This window comes from Chenopodium quinoa, unplaced genomic scaffold, assembly GCF_001683475.1.
Source record: "Chenopodium quinoa cultivar QQ74 unplaced genomic scaffold, ASM168347v1, whole genome shotgun sequence".
Taxonomy (NCBI): Eukaryota; Viridiplantae; Streptophyta; class Magnoliopsida; order Caryophyllales; family Amaranthaceae; genus Chenopodium; species Chenopodium quinoa.
The window spans coordinates 1324242-1343672 of NW_018742607.1; the positions used below are offsets into that span (position 1 = coordinate 1324242).

At 44.4% G+C, this 19431-nt stretch overlaps 1 protein-coding gene across 1 annotated transcript; it reads right to left on the minus strand.

Annotated features, from left to right (window-relative positions):
* Positions 1–292: 292 nt before the first annotated feature.
* LOC110721237 lies at positions 293–1876 on the minus strand. Its single transcript, XM_021900387.1, has one exon. It carries the CDS (start codon positions 1874–1876, stop codon positions 293–295), a length of 1584 nt encoding a protein of 527 aa, XP_021756079.1.
* Between the last annotated feature and the right edge of the window lie 17555 nt (positions 1877–19431).

Sequence of the window (19431 nt, forward strand, 5' to 3'; positions counted from 1 at the left end):
TGATCTGGTTGCGCTCTGGGGCGAATTTTCTTCTCTTCTGCTTCACTGGTCTTGCATTGGGATCCATGTTTAGCTTGCGTGTAATTATTTCAAGGTTGATTCCTTTCATATCTTGGTGTGACCATGCTAAGCAATCTGAATTTTCTTTGAGGCACTTAATGATAGCATCTTTCTGCTCTAATGTTAATGCAGCTCTAATTTTGACTTTCTGCTCTGGCTTTGATTCATCCAGCAGAACTTCATCTAACTGTAACTCATCTGGACGCTTGGGTGCTGGATTTTGCTGTAATTGCTAGATGGCGGGGCCATGGGGTTTTAGGGCGAGCTGGTAGCATTCTCGCGCTTGCTTCTTATCTTCTTCGACTACTGCCACTCCCCATGGGCTTAGGAATTTGAGCAGCTGGTGATAGGTTGATGGAATGGCTTTCATTTTATGGATCCATGGTGTTCCTACTATCACATTGTAAGCAGTCTTACAATCTATCACGTAGAATTTCTGCATCATATTAACCCCTTTAAGCAGCGTCGGGAGCTGGATTTCTCCTAAGGAATTCATAGGTTCGCCATTGAACCCTACTAGAACTGTGGATTTTTTGATGATATCTGATTCTTTGAATCCGGCTTGGTCTAGGGCATCTTTAAAAATTATATTGGTCGAGCTTCCATTATCCACCAGTACTCTCTTCATCTTGTAGTGGCCCACATGGAGGGAGATCACCAAGCAGTCATGATGCTCGGGCTCGTTGAACCTGCTCTCATCGAATACCACTACCATATCATCCAGCTTCTTTTCTTCATTACTTGGGTAGGTTTGGGGGATGCTGGATGCTGAGGTACCAACTCTTGATATACGCTTTGCACTGGAGTAGGTTAAACCGCTAATGCTGGATCCACCTGATATGGCTTGAATCACGATGCTTGGGGTTGGCGAAGATGGCGGTCCTGATAGGACCTCTTGCTTTATTTCAGGTCTCTTTCCTTTCTTCCCGAGGAGATATTTCAGGTAACCTTTCTTAAGTAGCCAGGCTACTTCTCTCTTAAGACTGTTACATTCGTCAGTCATGTGCCCATGATCTCCATGGTAATCGCACAATTTTGACTTATCCTTCTGGTGCTCAGGCTTGTCACTCTTTCTGGGCCATCTTACAGGTGGCCCGATATCCTTGAGGGCGTTCACTATCCTTACTGCATCGGTATCAAAACCATACAAGATGACATTTGGATAGTACTCTATTGCTGGCCTGCTGGGACCTTCGCTTGCTCCAGGTTCAGATACGCTGTTGACATTGTTGCGCCTTGATTGCCAGTTACCCTGCCTGTTTCTGGAGCTCTGATTGTTGAAAGATTGATTCCCTGAATTCCTAGATGGTCTCCTTTCGACCCAACTTCTGTCATGCTCGTCCTCTTCCCCTCGGACTTCAGCCATCGCCCTGGTTCTGACTTTTTCGAATGAAGAGCATGGGTATCTTGTCAGCTCATAATATAACCTGGATCTGTAGTTGAGACCCTTGCAAAAAGCTTCAATAGCAGTTGAGTGGTCACAATTTTTTATGCTGACCATTTCCCGATTGAACTTGTCCCAGTATTGTCGGGTTATCTCGTTTTGCTTCTGAACGACCCGATACAGGTCACTGCTCTGCTTATTTAGCTCTCGGCTGGTGGCGAATTGCTGATAGTATTTATTCACCAGGCTGGAGAAGCTGGCGATGGTACCTTGCTTTAGATTAATAAGCCATTGGAGTGCGGGCCCTGATAAGGTAGCGCCAAAGGACTTACACATGGTGGGTTCAATCAGTTCCCACGGTATTAATAATTGCCACATTTTTTGCTTGTACTGGGCCACATGATCTTGAGGATCAGTGGTTCCATCGTACATCTTTGAAAAGGAGGGAATGCTTAGTTTTGTGGGGATGCGTACTTTAGTTATTTCCTCCACAAAGGGGGATTAAGCGAATCCATCACGAGATTCATATGCTACAGGTTTGGGAGTACCCGGTAGCCGAGTCAGGAGCTTCATCATCTTCCGATTTTAAGCTTTGATAACAGCAACTTCTCTGGCCATAAGGCAAGGATCTCCACCATTCTGATCCTCGTTACCACGAGGTTTTTCTCTCTCGTTTTCTCCTTCAGATTCGTCAGATGATACTAGGGTGAATTGGGGTATATCATCAATTTGAACCCTCTTCTTTTTATTGCTCTTGACAGATTCGAGCTCTTTGGACATCTTCTCCAAGGATGCTTCAGATTCAGCTTTGAGCCTTGCCAAGGTTGCTTGGGATTCTTCTTCAAGCTTCCGGCTGCGCTCGATGGAGGCTTTTAACTCTTCACGCAATTGCTCAATTAATGCGTTTGCATTCGGGTCCGGGTCTTCTCCCATGGTGAAGGGTGAACCAGTTTATCTAACTGTATCCCCACAGACGGCGCTAAACTGTTTTGGTCAAAAAACTGATTACCAGGTTCGACCTAGGTTGCGTCAACTACAGCTAGATTAAAGTACGAGATTTCCTCAATGAAAGTCTACGTGAATGAAGCAGAGGAAAAAAGGGGGAGGTAGACACAGAGATGATGACGCAGAAAACCCCAAGAATAAGGGTAAAAACTGCGAGTGGCTATGAGTCCACCAATCCACTAGATAATATATTTTTACAGGTTACAATATAGGTTGCAATTTAATAGCAAAACGGGGATGATTCTCTGATTATATTCTATGGCTATATTCTGATATATTTTTATGATGCCCCTTTGCCATGGTCGCTTCCTTTCTTTTTATACCCCGAAAGCCTCCCCAAGATCTTTAACGGCCTTTCCCTCAACTCCTTTGATTTCGGGATTGGGGGCCAAAGTTGTTCCTCCTTTTTCTCTGCACGTCCTGGTCAAGAGTTTACTGGTTTGAACCAGTCTTCTTCAACGGCCAGATTGTAGAAGGTGGCTCCTATTTCCACGGATAGAGGTTTGACTCGAAGATTCTGGGGAATATTGTTTGCATCTTTGCTCAACTTATTTTGGTTTCTGGGTACCAGCTTCGCTATTACCTTCACCTGTACGCTGCCAACCTGTAACCTGACCACCTGTATAAGGATTCAGAGGTGGAAAATTTTAGCATAACATTTAAAAAGAAGCATTGTAAGGTAAAGCTCATCCCTACTTTCTTATTTTTGTTCCTTTGCAACTTCTCATTCATCTTCTTCATGTAGCACTTTGTCCTTTTGCTTTACTCTCTATGGATTTTTCTAATTTTCAGAATTGATTAGTTTATCAAAATGGATTATAACTACTAGCTAACAATCCTAAAGTTGATGCACACATTTCTATCAACATTTTAGTTCTGCCAATGGCTCTAGATTTCAGTGTCTTTAGAGTTCTAAACATCACAATTATCACACCTTAAATATTACCAATGTCCCACACTTAGCACTGTCAGCATGTCTCAAATCTGTAGCAGTTAGCCGTTACCAACAGGCAGCACTTAGAATTGTCCCACACTTAGCACTGTCATCCGTTAGCAGCAGTTGGGCAGCCAGCTAGCAGGCAGCAGCCAGCAGGCAGCGGCTAGCATCCAGCAGCCACTAGGTGGCAACAGCTAGCCGCTAGCCACATGATGCAGCTAGCTGCCATTTGCAGGCAGGAGGCAGTCGCAGCAACGTAGTTAAAATATGCTGAATTCTTTTAGCTACTTTTTAAAATTTATGTCATGCTTAATCAAGCCTTCTAGCATGAGCAATTTTGTTTTTGTTTGATTGCAAAGTATTTGTTAAATTGGACTTTAGAATAAAAATTAGTTTGAGACAATTTTACTTTGAGTGAAATCATGTCGGTAACTAAAATTAGATACTTGTAATTTTGTAAGTATTTTTATTCTCAATAGATATATGGTATATGTCAAAATTATACACAAATATGATAAGATCTTGTGGATTTTGTGAGTTAAATGATATTCTTAGAACATCCATGTCAGATTTTGGAATTATAACATTTGAGAATTAGATTTTAGGGTGAATATTGATCTATACATATATATAAAATTTGTTTATAAACTTGGTTTTTTTTAAGAAGCTTTTCTATGTTCTTACAAAAGTGAATTGTAAGTGTCAAGTTTCAATTGTTATAATAAGGACACAACCTCTGTATTTGAGGTAAAATAAAGAACATAACATATACATATACTTTTTAGGTGATTGTAAGTGATTTAGCTTTCTCCTGGATTTATGATAAAGCAACTTTAGGTTCTGTGAATAATGTGCGGTACAATTTTGTATAGGATAACTCCCGCTACACTATCGCCCAGCCCCCAGGGTGCGCACTCATTGCCAAGAGGACAACTAAGAGGGGCTCACTAGCCCGGTATAGTCAGCCGACATAGCTGACCAGGCTAAACTCTCCACAAAAGAGATCGTACACCTATAAATAGAGGGCAAAGTACAACGGAAAAGATTTAGACACACAAGTTATTACACACTCTGCATCTCTCTAAGTACACTTTCTCTCTCTAAACAGTCTCTAACTTAGGCATCGGAGGGGGGTTCCTCAAGCCACCCCCCGAGGGCAGTTTATGTGTGTTGTCTTGTGTAGGTTGTCAACGGGACCCAGCTCACCCAGCAGAACCCTTGGATCCATACCTGGAACAATTGACGCTACAAGGAGGGGAAGGATCATCTAACCTGAGGTTCACCAACTGAGTGAGGGACTAGTTGATAAACCTCTATGGCTGGAGAGGAAGTTGTACAAGCACGCATACCTAAGGCCAATGACTCCAATCAAACACCACAAAAAACACCACTAGTACACATCGATCCTAAAGTATCTGTCGAGAAACCCAAATCCACCATCTCACAAAAATCCAATCTCATTGGATCGACATCTACTACAGCTAAAGCCGCGTCGAAAAAAGTCGATCCGATAGGATCTAGTTCTGTTTTCAAGTACGGAAAGCCATTGAGAGGCGCAAACAATGAACCCATTATTTCCACACCCATAATCCAGAAACCGTAACCCGTAAACATGCCATCCATTCTGCAGAACCTCTCTCTGTGCAGTAAGGACCAGTTGGCAGAGTCCATGCCAAATTTAGTAAGGGAGCGAGCTCATCACCAGTAGCAACAACTACGGAACAGTGGTGAAGAAGGCAACACCCCCAACCCTCACTTCTAAGCAGAAGGAGCTCATCCAGCTGAGGAAGAAGGTGTTGGAATTGGAAGCTCGGAATCTGAACCGAGAATGGAGCGTGGAGGAGATAATCCAAGCTAAGAGCAGCCCGGAGAAACGAGTCGTCCGCAGCAGGTCACCAGCCTCCGAGCAGGGACCGAGCCTGGACAGGGAGAAGCGAGCACGGATCCAACTTATTCCAGATGATTCCCCATTTTGCAGGGAGATTTTGGAGGAGCCGATGGAGAAGATAAAGGTGTCGCACTACAGGTACAACGGAACCACAACACCTAAGAATCATATCTCGGCTTTTGAGAACCACATGGTCCTCTACACCATGACGAACTCAGTCTGGTGCAAAACATTCCTGCCAACTCTGGAGGGGATGGTAGCGGAGTGGCATGGAGCCATTCCTAAGGGTTTTGTGTACTCGTATAATCAGCTGAAAACAATGTTTATAAAGCATTTATCACCTTGGTAGATCGAACTAAGATGACAACTGAGTTGATGTCACTAGTTCAGGGGAAAGATGAGCCCCTGAGGGAGTTTATCACCAAATTCAACAAAGAGGAAACAACCATCCCAAACATGAGCTAGGAGGTAGCGTTGCTGGCAATGCAGAGCGGTTTGCTAACAGGCTAACCATTCAGAGCGTATATGGGGCATAAGAGCCTCAAGACGCTAGCTGAAGCGCTAAGTAAAGCGCACAAGTTCATTAAGGCAGACGAGACCGATAGAGCAATGCTAAGTAGGAAGGCGCCAAACGACCTAGTTAAGCGGGCAGAAGTCACCCGGGCAGAAACATAGCCAGGGCTGACCAGCCCAGCAAAGCTGAGCAAGGTCGCAGGGAGGCAGATCAAGCTGTTGGGGTGAGAAAGGTAGACCCGAAGACGGGAGGAAGACCTGGAAGGTTCGACCAGTATACCCCGCTCACTCACTCGAGATCCCACATTTTCAGCGTGAACAAAGCTGATAAAAAGTGGCAGAGACCTCCAAGGATGATTAATAGGAACCGTGATCCCAGCAAATGGTGTGACTTCCATAGTGACCACGGCCACCCAACTGATGAATCCACACACCTGAAAGACAGCATAGAAGACCTAGTCAGAAGGGGGTATTTGAACTAAACACAGAGCAACCACTAGAGTAGGAAGGTGACAACCGCTATAACCTTTATTGTCCACCAGCCAAGGACTCCACCCCAATAGCTGCCGCAATGTCAGGGCAGAGAGGAACCTCCAAGTTCAAGCAGGCTAGAATCCCTAGCAGCCTCAACCTTAGCCCAAAAAGTGTTAAAACGAGCCTGTTGTTCCTCACCCTTACCATACAAATTGCCACTACTAGAAAACAGCTTAATTCCGACGGAACCGTTCCAACGGGCAAGAAAATCCGTCGGAAAGTACGAAATTTCCGACGGAATTAAATTCCGTCGTAAATTTACGACGGAAAATTCCGTCGTAAATGGTATAATTTCCGACGGAATTTATTTCCGTCGTAAATTTACGACGGAATTTAATTCCGTCGGAAATTTGCGACGGATTATAACCCGTTTTCGACGGAATTTAATTTTTTATTAAAAAAAAGGAAAAAACCCCAAAACCCTAATACTAAAACGGCGCCCCAACCCCCCTCATTCACAATCCGCCTCTCTCTTCCCTTTTCTCTCTCCTCACGCTCTTTGTCTCCTCCCTTTCTCTCTCCTCACGCTCTCTCTCTCCTCCTCCTCCTTCTCTTCTCATGCTTTCTCTCTCCTCTCCTCTTCCTCCTTACTCTCTTCTCAAGCAAGCTCTCCTCCTTTTATGTCATTTATGGTGATGTTAGTCAAATTAATTGTTTTTTAAGGTCAAATTCGACCATGAAAATCCTAGATCTAGGGTTTTCGTGGTCGAATTTGGCCTTGTTAAACCAAGTTCGTGGTTAATGTCGAAGTTTTTTTTTATCTTAATGTACGTTCTAATATTTAATTTTGATTTTTTATTTAATTTTTGGATGATTTTCGGTGGTGGTGGATCTAAATTTGGGTGATTTTCGATGGTGGCTGTGGTCTGGGTTGTATTATGGTGATTTTCGTGTTGGTTGTGGCTTGGTTAGTGTATTCGGTCAGGGTGGTGTTGGTTTTGGTGGGGATTTGTTAGGGGTGGGTAGTGTGGGCTCGGTTAGGGGTGGCTGGGTTTTAGGTTGGGTTGGGTTGGGTTTTGCGAAGTTTGGTGCTTTGGGGTTATTGTGTGCGTGTGGTGGTGTCGGTGTTAGTGTGGTGGTGTGTAGTGGGGTGGTGTCGGTGTGAGTGTGGTGGTGTGTAGTGGAGTGGTGTCGGTGCGAGTGTGGTGGTGTCGGTGTGAGTGTGGTGGTGTGTAGTGGGGTGGTGTCGGTGCGAGTGTGGTGGTGTCGGTGCGAGTGGTGGTGTGCAGTGGGGTGGTGTCAGTGTGAGTGTGATGGTGTGCGATGGGGGCTGGTTGGGTGGGCTGGTGGTATGGGGTGGTATCTGGTGGGGGGGGGGTTGGTGGTGCGGGCTTTTTTTTTGTTTTTTTTTTAATAAATTTCTGACGGAATTTCCGTCGGGAAATTCCGACGGAATCGGATTCCGTCGAAAATTTCCGACGGACTTTTCTAGAACAGAAAAACCTCTTTCGACGCTAAATTCCGTCGTAAAATGTCAATTTTCCTACAAATACTTTTCCGACGACACCTGCTGAGGGAATTCCGTCGTAAACACGGTTTCCGACGGAAAACATGGTGTTTCCGACGGAATTTTTCCATCGGAATTAAGCTGTTTTCTAGTAGTGTGCTAACACAATGGGCCGCAGCCTCCTAGCCACCATCATGGCAATCAACCAGCAGCTTAGCAAAGGCGGGAGAAAGTGCAAAGGCCTTAAGTGCCTCTTTCCTAGCAGTTTCCAGCTCAGCTATGTGCCTAGCCCGTAGATCAGCCATCTTTGCCTCCAATGTCTGCACTCTGGCCTGAGAAGTTTGCAGTTGTTCCTCGCAACTCATCAGCTTGGTCAAATTTGAGCTGAAAATCTCCCAACTGAAGTTGTAGAGCGTCCACCCCCTCTTAGGGGAGTCACCTCACTGACCATGACATCTCTCTCAGAATGAGCCTGCCAAATCTTGAAATTCTTCTGAAAAAGAATCAAACCTTGATTCTGGTACTCTGTCTCCACTATAAGAAAGGCATTTGACATGTCCCCAAAAAACCTTACAAGCTACAAAAAGGCAGAGAAAAAAATGAGTAAACCAGAATAAAATCAATTAAGGATAAAAATAAGATAATGCATTAATAAAAGAATAAGCGGAAGAAGAGAAAGAAACCAGAATCAAGAGAAGAAAAGGCTAAAAGCAAGAACTAACCTTCTGTAAGTCATGACAAGCCGTAGCCGCATAAAGACTAACTGAGCTGCGTGTAGAATTAGCAGGGATACGAACTCCCTGAGTAAGACGATACCCCCAAGGTACCACCTTTAATTTCTGGGGATTGTCCACGAACAAGGACTCATCAGCCCTCACATTCATCTCAGGGCGAAAAGAGCATTCTCTGCTCCAGCAGGGCACAACAAGGGACGAAGGTGGACACTATGGGGACCTTAGAAAATTCAATGGGCCCAGTAGGGTGGAAGGTACCCCCAGCAGAGATGGAGGTTGCAGACAGTGGGTTCTTAAAGGCGTCGCTTAAGAATTGGTGTACGCAACGATTAAGTTCACTAGAATTTTAAGTATCGACTCCCCTATCACCATTCCCAACAGGGAGCCTAGTGTTAGCAGAGTGAGAAGAAAAAGGGTCAAGGCCAGAGGAGGTGCCAGCCTTTTCACAGCGGGTCCATCCTCAGCGAGGGGAGAAGTCACAGGATCATTCTTTAAGTCTTTAACTGGATGATCCTGCTTGTGAGTACTCCCCAGCTGAGAGTGCCCACCCCTGGTAGCACTTCGGAGCCTCCCTCGCAGCCTGAAGGACGCGGCGGAAACTTGGGAAGCTCTAAGATAGTCTCATCGGGAAGCTGGAAATCGTGAGCCTCAGCAAAAGGAGCTATAGTATCCTTCGCAGCGGTAATAATATCGGCATCAGTAGAAAAGAGCACAACATGCTCAGCAGAAGAAGTGGGCTTTACACCTGCATCGGTAGTAGCCTCAACCTCATCAGTGGGAAGCTTGAGAACGCTATCTGTTTAGGGTAAAAATACCCTAGACACGTGGACCAATGAGAGGAAGCCACGTGTCGAGCTCAGGATAGCCCACGTGGCCTAACATCCTCTTGACACTTGGCGCCCTTAGATACACCTCTGAAATTGCGGACTTCAAGGGCCCAAATCCCTAGAAGCGCCATTTACGGCGCAGCCCACTGAAAGTAGGTCAAGTGACCTAGAGAGGGGAACGTTTTCCAAGGACCCTATAAATAGGGAGATATTTCCCACTTTGGGGACACATTCAATCATTTATTACACCTGTATTCTCTCACATCAGAGAAAGACCTGAGCTTGGAATCCGAGCAGATACTCACCTAAATTTCCGCACTTTATTCTTTCTTCAAGTTTCTAACTTGTGCGTCGGAGGCGGAGCACCACCCAACTGGTGTCTCCGTTTGTTTTGTAGGTACAACTCACTCCAGATCAGTCTTCGTGTTGTAACTCTCCCAAGGGACAAAAACACCCAAAACATTTGGCGCCGTCTGTGGGGAGAGAACGTCGAAGATGGTTCAAGAGTCTGTACCACCCCCTAACCGTCTGGGTGATGACCTAGAAGTCTTTACAGACCAGGAAGATGAAGATCCCCAGGTCGAGACCTTTACAGCCGATGATGGCTCTCTCAGAATCAAGCGCATCCGGCCCAGAGAGACTCTGGAGCGGGGTGCCTCCCAGGCGGGTGCAAGTAGAACCCTGGGAAGCTGGTAGGGGAAACTCATACGGCCACAAGATCAGCACCTGTCACCCGAGACGAACTCATGAGGTTCATGAGATGTTTCAAGGGTGAAATGAAAGAGCTGATCACCCAGAGCCGGGCAGGCCCAAGTAGAGGTTAGTCGGCCAAGAAGACTCCTCTGGAAAAGGGGAAGTCATTTAAAGATCGGCAGGCAACTCCTCATCCAAAGGAGAAGGCAGCTGGGACCATTGATTGGTCCAAAATCCTTTTTTCTAAGGGGAATATCAATAACCCCCGCCGGACTCAACAACCGGTGAGAAGTAAAAAATTATCTCTTGATGCCCGGGAGATCATCAACCGGAAGAGAAACCAATCGTTGTCTGAGTCGGCTTCAACGTCGAACTTTCCAGACAGCTTCAACAACATTTCTGCAGGGAATGCATCTTCCTTGCATGAGAGCCAGACAAGCGGTAATACCGTCCATTCTAACCCTCATATGATTGGAGCTGTAACGTACGTGCCTACTCAGGCTTACGGACAGTATTCCCCTCACTTAATGCAGCCAGCTCTCTTTGGAGGCCAGGCGGCATATCCAAATGTCCAGCCACTGGACTGGCAGCTCCGCCCGCTCCTCCTGGGTGAACAACATTCTGCATTCACCCGGGAGATAACCGAGGCGGCCCAGCCGACCAAGGTTAAAAATGTGTTGGTTGGTACCTATGATGGTACCACCAATCCGGAAGACCATCTCATGGCTTATACCAACCTCATGTATTTACAAGGGTTGAATGATGCCACTTGGTGTCATTGCTTCCCCGCTACATTGAAGGACATCGCCCAACAATGGTTTGGTAATCTGCCAGGCGGGTGCATTAACAGTTTTAGGAATCTTGCCTTCCTATTTGCTTCTAACTTCTCAATGAACATCCCTGCTAAGAAAACATGCTTGGACTTGAGCACCATTAAGCAAGGGGAGAGAGAAGGGCTGCGCTCCTATGTCAGGCGGTTCAATCTGATTAGAATTAAGATTCAAGGGCTGTCTGATGAGGTAACTTTTACAGAATTTATCAAAGGTCTGAGAGACGGGTCGAATTTTAAGTTCGATCTATTCAGAAAAGGGGCTTTCACCTTACAAGCGGCTCTGAGGGAGGCGGAAAGCTGCATTCAAGCTACTGAACTCTGCTCGCCTGGTAACCAGTCGGACTCCAAGAAGTCCGACAAGCAAGAAAGACAGCCGGCCTGCCAGCCAGCCAAAAAGAAAGAAGATAGCAAGAAGAGAAAAGAAATCTGGGCGGTTAGTGATTCTGACCAGCCATCCGAGAAGAAGAAGAAAGAGTTTAAACCGTACGTCCCCAAATACAAGTTTAACAAGGAATTCAATTCCATCCTCATTGAAATTAAGGACCGGCTGTCCCTAGAGAAGCCAAAACCAATGAAAAGTTCCATTCAATCAAGGAACAAAAATAAATTTTGCCAATACCATGAGGAAGTTGGCCATGACACCAACGATTTCTTCAGCCTTCAAAGGGCGTTGGACCGTCTGGCTGACAAGGGAATGCTGAAGTCCTACATTTCCAAATCCCCAGCCGGGGTAAAGAAGAAGAATAAGGGTCATTCCTCCAAGACTACCCCCCAGCCTGCTAGTAGCTCGAATACCGACAAGGAGCCGGTCTACACAATAGCAGGCGGGTGCTCCTATGGTGGCCCAACTATCCGGGGCACCAAGAGCCATCTTCGAAAGATGGACAAGGATGATGATGAGCAGACGTCTGCAAGCACGTCCTTCCCAGACGTCTTGATCACTGAGAAGGATAGGGGCAGCGTCCGCCGTCCGCATGATGACCCGGTCGTCACTGAATGTAAGGTCGCTAACCAGATGGTTGTAAGAATCCTTATTGACACCGGCAGCTCATCAGACATCATCAGCCTCCGGTGCTTGCAAAAGCTGAAATACAACGTCAGCAGCATGCATCCGGTCACCCACCCCTTGGTTGTTTTTGGGGGTGGGATGGTCTACCCAGCCGGAAGAATTGACTTACCCATCCGGCTGGGAGAGAAGGGCCAAGGACGACATATTGTCGTCAGATTCTTGGTCGTTGAGGAGTTAACCGCGACAACATTATCCTTGGCCAGATGACCCTCAATGTAGCCAAGGCAGTAATCATCCCGTCTCTCATGCTCATCAAGTATGAGAGGGATGACGACACTGTTGGTTCCCTGAATGGGGATCAGAAGACGGCCCGAGAGTGTTATCTCTCAGCCGTTAGAGACACTGTGGCTCCAGGTGGCCAGGAACCAATAGACCTTGACAATGTCAAGGATGCCGACCCAGCGCCTGCCCCACCAGTAGCCGGGAAGAAAAGAAAGGCACCTCTGCTGGTGTAGGTAAAGAAAGAGAAAAAATAGCAATCACTGACCGGTGAACGGTCAGATGAGCTCCGTCCCTAACCGGCTGGTGAACATATTGATATACCTCTAGACGACAGCCGTCCCGAGCGTACTATGAAGGTTGGGACGGTTGCTTTTGTAAAGTTGGGTGCAAACTTGCACCTTCTGCTGAAAGAATTCAAAGACATTTTTCCCTTTGAAGTGGAAGAGATACCAAGCGTCAGCCCGGATCTTGCTGTCCACAAGCTCGCCGTGGATCCTAAAAACAAGCCCATCCGACAAAAGAAAAGAAACCACGGCGAGGAAAGAAGTCAGGCGGCAGCTACCGAAGTAAAAAAGTTGTTGGATGCTGGGTTCATTCGACCATGTAATTTCCCCGACTGGGTGGCAAATATTGTGCTTGTAAAGAAGCCGAATGGAACCTGGCAGATGTGTGTTGATTACACAAATCTCAACAAGGCATGTCCCAAGTAAAGTTATCCGCTTCCTAAGATCGACAGTCTGGTTGATTCAACAGCCGGGCATGCCTTGATGAGTTTTATGGATGCCTACTCCGGCTTCCATCAAATACCCCTGTGGAAGAAAGATCAAGAAAAAAACGGCCTTCGTCATTGATCAGGGGCTATTCTGTTACACGGTGATGCCGTTTGGCTTGAAAAATGCGTCGTCTATGTTCCAGCGGATGATTAATACGGTCTTTATTAATCAAATTGGGAGTAATGTAGAGGCATACATTGATGACATGGTTGTCAAATCCAAACAGCAGGCAGATGACCTTGCTGATCTCCGAGAAACCTTCACCACACTCAGGCGGCATTGAAAGGAATGGTGTCCTTCGAACAAGTGTACTATTCCGTTAGTGGGTTCAAAATTATTAGAAAGCTAATATATTCAGTGAGGTCAAGTGATCGGAATACCTGGGTAGAGGCCGCTTCTGATCGGTAATATTAATGAATAATTAATATTACAGCTTAATCTTGACTGAACCCTTCGGGTCACACCCAAGCATTCAACAAACCGAACCGACGAATTAATTCGGAAGGAATTAATGAGTCGACCGAGGAATATTTATTTAGACGTCGGAAATTCGAGCTTAGTGCGTCGAAACCAAGCGTTGGAAGTCGAGTCAAAAAATAGTGAAAGACGAGACGAGAAATAGTAATAATTCAACAAAAGACCAAAATACCCCTAAATCGGAATGCCCAAGAAAACCGAGTGATAAGGGCGTATGGCCTAGCATGGTGGCTAGCATGCGCACCAAGCCGAGCCTAGGCTGGCTGGTGCGTGCTAGCGCACCCATGCTAGCATCGCAAGGCTAGGCGCTGCCTACTGCGTGCTAGCATGCTAGGTGCAGCCTTGTGCGCGCAATGGCTAGCAAGCCATGCAACAACAAGCTGCAGCAGCTAGCACGCTAGGCGCACCAGCTCGCCATAGCTAGCAGCAGCATGGCTAGGCCATTGCTTGCTGCCTAGCAGCGCTGGCCAAGGCATAAGGCCAGCAGTAGCCCGCAAAAGCATGCTGGGCTTGCTGGCCAGCAGCGCCTGGCAGCCCGCATGCGAGTGCTGGGCCTGCTAGGCTTGCTGGGCGTGGCTGCCACGGACATCAGCACAAGGCAGACCACCTTGGCTGCCTTGGTGCCCAAGGGTGGGTGCCATGTGGCTAGTGGTCCTTGAGTGTGTGTGGAGTGAGGTGGCCGGTTATGGGAGAGGGAGTGGGGAGCAAGTTTGTCCCCCCCTTCTCCAAATGGTCCTCACCTAACCACTCACAAGGGCTTGCCACTTGTTGATTTATTACTAGCTTGATTATTAATTTTATTTTAGCTTTAAAATAAAATGGAAAAATCATCATATCCCACATTGATGGGAGAGTAAATGATACTCCCATCATTTCCTATAAATAATCAAGTATGGGCATTGGGAATGATGCTTGAGTAAGAGTTGAAAAAGGCATCACAATTAGTGAAAACCTTTGAACTCAATATAATTACTCGGGTTTTATTGGTCGGGTCTTGCTAACCCCAAGACATTGGACCTAGTCGGTTTTGTTGGTGCGGGTGGACTTCGTTGGAGGTCTCCGTATGAGCGGGACTTGAAGCTTTCAAGTAAGAGCTCATTTTGGAGCGAAGCACGCGTCAAAGGTAATTAGCTTATCTTAATCTTGTGATTAATTTAATTATGTTTATGGTTTTATTTATTGCGAGTGCGGTCTTGTTTTTAGGTTTGTTTCCGCGGTGAGTCGGACTCACCAAACCCTAACAGCGGTATCGAAGCCTCGCTCGTTTATTTTTAAAATCATAATATTTTCAAGGTGTTTTTATGGCTTAATTTTTCTGGTTTTAAGTTGCTAATTAGATTAGTAACTCGTTTTTCCAATTTTTACCTCGTATTATAGCTGTCTTCAGCTCCCGAACCCAGATTTTGGCCCAAAAATAGTGAATTTTGGGTGGAAAAGGCGTTCTGGAAATAGTTTTACCCTTTCAGAACTCTGTTTTTAGCCAAAAAACAACCAGAAATGCATTTTTCGAGGGATTTTTTCGTTTTAACGAAAAAATTTAAGTCTTTCTAACCTTGAAAATTGATTGCATATTTATGGTGGTTATGAATTTGGTTCTTGCCTTTATTTATATGCAATTTTAGACCACTTTAATCATGATTACTTGGTAGTAATTGGTGCTTGAAAGTTTGGTTTTAGTTTTTCACATAAATGCAAATTAATTGCATTAAGTGTGAAATTGTTGTTCTTTGTTGCTTCCAAGTACCAAAAATTCAATCTTTATTTATGATAAGTGATTGAAACTTTGAGTCACTAAATTCCATGAATTTTGGTTAAACTTTGTTGATTTAATCATTTTTTAGTTGATTGGAATCATAAAGTTTAAAACTTGGGATTGAAATTGGTTTATCTTCATATTGGAAGATATAATTTTTCATGGACTCACAAGTATTAAAGTTGGAGTCTTTATTGAACTTATGTTCATTTTTTTCCAACTCCCTTTTATTTTGTCAAAATCTCAAGATTAATTTAAAGTGATTAAATTAATAGTGAGAATTGCCCTAATTTATTTTATTACACCAAGTTAAACCAATTTTATTAAAGAATGGTTCTTGGAAATAAATTTCTTTAATTACTTTTGGATGAATTATTTAAGTTGGACTTGTAATTTTTCATTTTTCCTCAAAATTAATTCTAAAATTAATTTAGAATTGATTTATAATGTCACACACAAAAATCGATAATTTTCGAAGCATTAGCACGCAACACGAGGCCTTAGAGCCCCGAGCTAGCTCTCGGCCAGCTGGGCTGCTCACGCAACCCATATGTGGCTGTCGAGGCTGCTGGGCGCTTCGTTCTTAGGTGCGTGGTGTTGTGCGTCTGTGTGTGCGAGGAAGGGCGTGGGCTGCTGCTCGCTGCCAGCAGCATAGCGCGCCAGCCAGCAGCAGCAGCATAAGGTTGTGCGAGCTGTGCGTGCTGCTACACTTGGTTAGGCTGGGCGTGGCGCATGCGAGCACAAGCAGCCCACATGCATGCTTGGTGTTGCGGGGGTGCGCATGGGTATACTACCTTAATATTTAGATTAGTCCTATTCGTAGATACTAGTAATTGTAATATTTTGGTCAAGTCTTGAAGACGGGGTTCTTAGAAGACAAAGCCATGAAGTTGCAAATGAAGACCCTTTGAAGACTTGAAGATCTCAAGGGGTCATGCTAGTTGCCAAATGCATCTCTATTTATGTTTTCGATATATTTTTATGTTTATATACATATGAATTATATGTTAGATGCATGTTTAGGATTTCGAATGTTGAGATGATTAATTAAGTTCACTTAAATCAACCAACATAGAAACCCTAGGTCCCTAAAATATTGAGTAAAACTTGCCATTCCAAAACACACTTACCAACTGAACGAGGGTAGTGGTGGGCTACGCCAAAGCGAGACATCACTACTTCTCCAAGGAACGTAAGGCATACCGGGTATGCAAGGTGGTTTTGGTTATACTCAACAATATGAGTGACGGAGTCCTAACATGTCGTGGCAAAGTGAATAAATTGTTTAGAGAGCATTGGATGCGACGATTTATTCAACCAAGAGTGGCTTGGAGCCATTAGCAAAGCGTTTCTTACCTTAGGAGATTGAGTGTTAAAACAAGCCAAAGCATGCTTAACCACTTTTTGTTTCTTTGGATATTGGAATCGACTTATTCCCACCTAAAATGGGGACAATCTTTAATGTGTGAATAACACATTTTAAATAAGTTTGATTAAAATGCATGAATTCAATCTTATTTAAGTATAATGAATGGTTTTCATTTCAAATTCTTTCAATTGTAGAATCATGTCTTCAAATAACTCAAACAACGAATTCTCGTTACGCTCAAGTCTCGACAAGGAGAAGCTGAGTGGGCCAAAATTTCTTGATTGGCAAAGGAACTTGCGAATTGTTCTCATGCAAGAGAAAAAGGAATATGTCCTTGATGAGGAAATGCCCGAAGCTCCCAATGAGGAGGTGACTCAAGCTGCCCTAAATCGATGGCAAAGTGACAATCGAGATGTCAAATGCATCATGTTGGCCACAATGTCTCCTGATCTTCAAAAGACTTTCTTTGAAAAAGAGACGGCTTTTGAGATCATTTCTGAATTGCAGAATATGTTCCAAGAGCAGGCCCGAACTGAAAGGTTTGAAACCCACAAGCAGATCCTTGAGAGCAAGCTCAAGAAAGGAGAGCCAGTCAGCCCACATGTACTCAAAATGATTGGATTGTTTGAAATCATGGGAAGGCTTGATGCGGGGTATTCAACCGAGATGGCAATTGACATCATTCTCCACTCGCTGCACAAAGGCTATGATCAGTTCAAGATGAACTATAATATGCACAGCATGGAGAAAACCCTCACCAAGCTTCATGGTATGTTGAAGCAAGCTGAGCAAACGCTCAAGGATGAGGGGAAGCATGATATGCTCATGATTAAAAAGGGCAAGCCGTTCAAATTTTCGGGCAAGAAGAAGAAAGGCTTTAAGGAGAAAGGTAAGAAGAAAACTTTTCCGCCTAAGTCTAAAGCTACCAAGGATAAGAAGGTAGCGTCTTCTAAATCTTATTCCGAATGTATCTACTGTAAGAAGGGTGGACATTGGAAGGGAGATTGCCTCAAGTTCAAGGAAGATAAGAAGAACGGAATCGTTGCTTCTGAATCAGGTATATTTGTTATAGACTTTAACTTCACTATCTTAACATCTTGGGTATTAGATACCGGATGTGGCTCACACCTTTGTTCCAATTGTCAGGGACTAAGGAACGCTAGAAAGCTAGAGAAGGGAGAGATTGAACTTCGGGTCGGCAATGGAGCCAGAATTGGTGTCGTAACCGTAGGAACTCTCAGTTTGTCTTTGCCCACCGAGCTAGTTTTGGAACTCGATAATGTTTATTATGTTCCTTACATTACCAAAAACATTATTTCAATTTTCGCGTTGGACGCCAAAGGTTTTGAATTTCGAGTAAAGGACAAAGAATGTTCGTTTTATCTCGATAATGTTTTATATGGTATTGCACATTCTGAAAATGGCCTTTATGTGCTTTCTTTAGACAAACATGTTTATAATGTGAATAATGATACCAAAAGAGCTAAGACCATAGAGTCAAATCAGACTTACTTGTGGCATTGTCGTCTTGTCCACATCAACATCAAACTCATCAAGAAACTTCTATAAGAAGGTGTTCTTGACTCTTTCGATTTAGAATCTTTTGAGAATTGCGAGGGATGTCTATTAGGCAAGATGATTAAACAGCCATTCTCCAAGTTGGGAGAAAGGGCAAGTGACTTATTGGGTCTTATACATACCGATGTATGTGGACCAATGAGCTCAACCACAAGAAATGGACATCGATATTTCATCACTTTCACAGACGACTATAGAAGATATGGCTATGTCTACCTCATGTCGCATAAATCTGAATCATTTGAAAAGTTCAAAGAATTTCAGAGTGAAGTTGAAAATCAGCTTGGCAAGAAAATCAAAGCCCTTCGATCGGATCGAGGTGGTGAATACTTGAGCCAAGAATTCGATGACCATCTGAAAGAAAAGGGTATACTTTCAGAATTGACACCTCCAGGAACTCCACAATGGAACGGAGTATCTGAAAGGAGAAATCGAACCTTGTTAGACATGGTACAATCAACAATGGGTCTTAGTGATCTTCCTATCTCTTTCAGGGGACACGTACTTCTAACTGCGGCACTAACACTGAACCGTGCTCCATCAAAAGCTGTAGAAAAGACTCCATATGAATTATGGACGAAGAAGCCTCCTAGGTTATCTTTTCTAAAGATATGGGGATGCGAAGCATATGTCAAGAAATTGATTTCTGACAAACTTCATCCCAAATCTGACAAGGTTTACTTTGTGGGCTACCCAAAAGAAACCAAAGGGTATTACTTCTACAACAAATCGGAGAACAAAGTGTTTGTTGCTTACGATGGTGTCTTTTTTGGAGAAGGAGCACCTTTCCAAAATGACAAGTGGGAGGAAAATCGAACTCGACGAAGTTCGTGAGGATGAGCAACAAAATCATAATGACAGTCAAAGTGCTCAAACAGCATCTGTTGACGCAGGTCAAAATGATCAAAATGTGCAAAGTCGAACTGACAATGCAAATGCTCAATCCATTACCCTACGTTGGTCTTAGAGGCCGAGATATCAACCTGATAGATATCTTGGTTTAGTATTAACCGAGAATCAGGACATCCTGATTATAGATGGAGATGAACCGGCAACCTACAAGAAAGCGATGGCAAGCACTGACTCTATTAAATGGCAAGAGGCCATGAGATCTAAAATGGATTCCATGTTTGAAAATCAAGTCTGGGACTTGGTTGACTTACCCGAAGGTTATACACCTATTGGATGTAAGTGGATTTTCAAGTTGAAAACCAACAAAGATGGAAATGTATTCATTTACAAAGCTAGATTGGTGGCAAAAGGTTACAGACAAGTTCATGGTATTGATTACGATGAAACCTTTTCACCAGTCGCAATGCTTAAATCCGTTCGGATC